The sequence below is a fragment of the Bidens hawaiensis genome, unplaced genomic scaffold, assembly GCF_021521415.1.
Source record: "Bidens hawaiensis isolate Kalapana, Puna unplaced genomic scaffold, B.hawaiensis_p1.1 tig00024311_1, whole genome shotgun sequence".
Classification (NCBI taxonomy): Eukaryota; Viridiplantae; Streptophyta; class Magnoliopsida; order Asterales; family Asteraceae; genus Bidens; species Bidens hawaiensis.
This window is the reverse complement of record NW_027493836.1, coordinates 22,696-26,533: the sequence shown is the minus strand read 5'-3', so window position 1 is coordinate 26,533 and position 3,838 is coordinate 22,696. Positions and strand designations below refer to the sequence as shown.

The 3,838-nt window shown below is 37.6% G+C and overlaps 1 protein-coding gene across 1 annotated transcript; it reads left to right on the top strand.

Annotated features, from left to right (window-relative positions):
• The first annotated feature begins 274 nt into the window (after positions 1-274).
• LOC143569104 (uncharacterized) lies at positions 275-3,184 on the top strand. Its single transcript, XM_077055088.1, has 4 exons — positions 275-1,620; positions 1,707-1,949; positions 2,727-2,855; positions 2,963-3,184. Exons 1-4 carry the CDS (start codon positions 613-615, stop codon positions 3,008-3,010), a joined length of 1,428 nt encoding a protein of 475 aa, XP_076911203.1. The 5' UTR covers positions 275-612; the 3' UTR covers positions 3,011-3,184.
• The last annotated feature ends 654 nt before the right edge of the window (positions 3,185-3,838 follow it).

The following is a 3,838-nucleotide window of genomic DNA, read 5'->3' as shown; positions in this document are numbered from 1 at the left end:
ACAACATTAATACAAACTTAATAATAACGTGGGGTTAAAATATGGATAGTCATCAAACCATAATTGTTTATAACAATTTTAAGATATTTTCATTTTGTAATCAGTTTTTGTAAAATGACATGTTTTCATGTTTATATAACAACCAATCACCTCAATGCAACTACATCTAACGGCCAAGCACCAATCAGCCTAAAAACCCATCAAAATCAACGACCAAGATCATTTCCATTACTCTGCACCGTCAAACATCCTCCCTTTTCCCGGTTCATCCCCTAATCTCACATTTCTTTCTGTTACAAATTCGTTCATCTCACACACACACTGAAAAACACACACTTAACAAACTCACATATCATGATGTCAACTGAAATCATTTGCTCGCTTCAATTTCTGCGCGGATGCCAAGCACAAGTCCGTACAACAATCGATCAAATCGCTCGAAGGTTCCCCAAGGATTCTATACACACGCCTCGTTGTTGTAAGTTCAAGGCTTCTTTCCTCTAAACTTACACTTGTTACCAATAGTTTTAGGTTTAGTTACTTTAGATTCATAATTGTAGAAATTAGGGTTTATTAGGCGTTGATTAGGTAACATTTGAAGTTGTGAATTGAATGGCGGGAAGTAGTAAGGAGTTAGGGTTTCTGAAGAGTACTAGTAGTGTTAGTAGTTTGAAAGAACAGTTGGCGAGAACTACGTTGCGTAATGTGAGGTCGAAAGGACACGAGTATGTTGAGCTTAGGGAGGATAAAAAGAAGCCGATATTCTTTTGTATTTTGTGCCTGGCTACTTGCCATAGTGATTCGGTGCTGCATGATCATCTCCGTGGGCAGCTTCATAGGAAGATGTATGAGGCTGCGAAGGCTACTTTGCTGAAGGAGAATCCTTGGCCTTTTAATGATGGGATGTTGTTCTTTCATGTTCCGGTTAACGAAACCGATGGGTTGGTGACTGCGAATGCGAACTTGTTGGAAAATGTGAGTGATGAGAACGAGAACAACAGTCTTGCGATTGTTACCAGTGAAAGAAATGATGTAAGTGTAGAGGATGATGGGAATGATTACCGTTTGGTTATTCCTAATGTTTTGGTTAAAGACAAAGTGTCTGAGTTGGAAGTGAGAAGTATTGGCGTTGGCCAAATTGGTGCTAGATACTTTGAGAAGGATGGAGTTACAATAGGGTTGAGTAGGATATGGTGTGAATGGCTTGGTGATACTGACCAAGATGATATGGTTCCGCTACATGACTTTGGTATTGTGTCATTTTCATTTGATTATGACATGGGTAGAAAGGGTTTGCTTGATGACAAGTTTTTGCTTCCTTCATCTGCTGAAAGTAAGAAAGGAAAGAAGAGGAAGTCATTCTCTGATAAAGAAGATGCTAGTAAGAACTCGACCAATGATAATGAATCTGGTGAGGAAGATGGTGATGATAATGAAACCCTGCAAGTGAGAGTTATAAAGAACCGTACAGTGAGAAAAGAGATGCGTGAGCATAGGCGTTTAGCTTCAGAACGAGTATGTGACATCTGTCAACACAAGATTCTTCCTGGTAAAGATGTGGCCACACTTGTCAACATGAAGACTGGTAGAATTGTTTGCAGCAGTAGAAACTTGAATGGGGTATGCATCATATCGTTTGAAACTTTTGTATTCATTAGTGCATTGTTATTTGCATCAAATTTGGTATGAAGCTGTTTGATATGCAGGCGTTTCATGTATTTCACATTTCCTGCTTGATTCACTGGGTGCTGTTCTGTGAGTATGAAGTTTCTACAAAACAACTAGAGGGTCCTAAAGTGAAGAAACGTGGAAGGAAAAAGGGTGGCGCCAAAGGTGTGGAGGAGGCGGTGAAGAAGCAAATATATTCCCCCTTTTGTCCAGAATGTCAGGGGACTGGTGTAGACATTGATGGTGATGAGCTGGAGAAACCAACTGTCTCTCTGTCTGAGGTATGTAAAACTGCTAGTGTTTTTCATATCATTCCTCCCTATATATACATATATATGTATGTGTGTGTGTGCATATATATTATTAGTGAGAGGTTCATTTCAGACGACTAAATTAGAGCGAAAAACAAGAACAAAGCCTAGATCATTTATATTTTTCCATCAATGGTTTATTTTTTTTAATAACTATTACTTCATACATTTGTCTGTTATATACATTAAAAGACACCATTAAACTAATCTGTCTATAGGCATTTTTTTCATCTTTAAACGTTTATCTACACATTTGTAGGTATGTGAAGGAAGTATACCTACACATGATATACACATGTGTAGGTTCTATAAATAAACGGATTTTGTTTTTGTAACTTTTTAGAATGTTGATTGCTGAAAGAGATGAATAAACATTGTATTTTAACCATTTTCTTGTATTTTCAAATGAAAATGAATGATCCATTTGTTCCTTCTGTTTTTGCAGCAACAAAAAAACTGTCTTCTACTAGAACCCTCCCATAGTCCCATATGTGTGTGTACAGGGGTAGTCTCATTACAATACCTGTATTAAAGTGCATTAGAAGTATAGTGGGATAGAGAAAGAGAGCTGGTTACATATACTGTTTCACATATAAAGCAATAAGTACAATTGTTTATGCAATTTTCTAAGTTGTCTACATGAAATTGGTTCAGCGACCCTCTATATGTGTGTGTGTGTGTATAGACAGATGAATAGTGTAAATTTAGTGATTGCATAGATTTATGAGAAGCAAAGTTTGTTTGTAGATGTTCAAGTATAAGATGAAAGCATGTGACGGGCACAGAGAATATACGAAACACCCTGAAGTGTTGGAGAATTGCTCGACGGGCTTCTGTTTTCCTCCACCCCAGCCTGAGTCTGAAGAAATGTTGCAGGTTAGATTCTACACCTTTTGTGTAACTTTTATTTCTTTGTAAATGAGGGTTATATACTTATATCAAGTGAGTTGGGCTGCTAATGTTGGATGATAATATCATTTCAGGAACATGTGTCGGTGCTAAAGATGATCCGGTTCTATCGTGCAGATTAGTGCAGTTGTTGTAGATGCTAACATGGTATATTTCATAGCTTCTTGTTATGGTGTAAATGTCATACATGCTGTGCATAGCACATGAAGTAGAAACTTGTATGCTTCACATTGCTATTGTTTTTTTTGTTTTAACAATTTCAAACTTGTGGTGAATGAAGATGTATATCCAATTATGATGGGCTATTGCTTTTGCATTCTATTGTTATTTTTCTGTTAGGTTACCATATGAGAATCGAATGATCAACTCACTACTTTATGATGTTTGGTAAACATGAAAAATCATTACTTTAGGACGCTTCGTAGATGGGTAAAATTCGTTACTTTGGGATGTTTGATAGATGGGGAAACACGAAAGAATGTTAAAAATGACAAAGTATTTGTTGAAACCCTAATTGAACCGGACATGATTTGTGTGAGAGTTCGATGGTGGGTTTCAGTGAGAATGATGACCAAGCCAGTAGGAAGATAAGAATGTAAAAACCCCAATTGAAATGAATGTTTGATTATGAGTGCTCGAGTGTTAGTGTGTGAGGTGACTCTTGATGACCATGCAAAGTGAGTGTATTATTTCATTTCTCCTGAACTTGACCTTACAAAAGGAATGTATACAATATATATATATGGTCCAGGGAGAATCTCCCTATAGACTGTTACTCTTCAGGCTCCCTCTATTATCCGTTGGTCCTTTGACTTCAACAGGGAGCTGGTCATTATCCATTGGACCTTATTTTCCCTCCAAGATTAGGTCCACTTCAGTTGTGTAGCACTCAGGTTGACAAGGACAGGTCAGCCCTTGACCCTAGGTTTTGTCTGGAGTGCCCAGGGTAT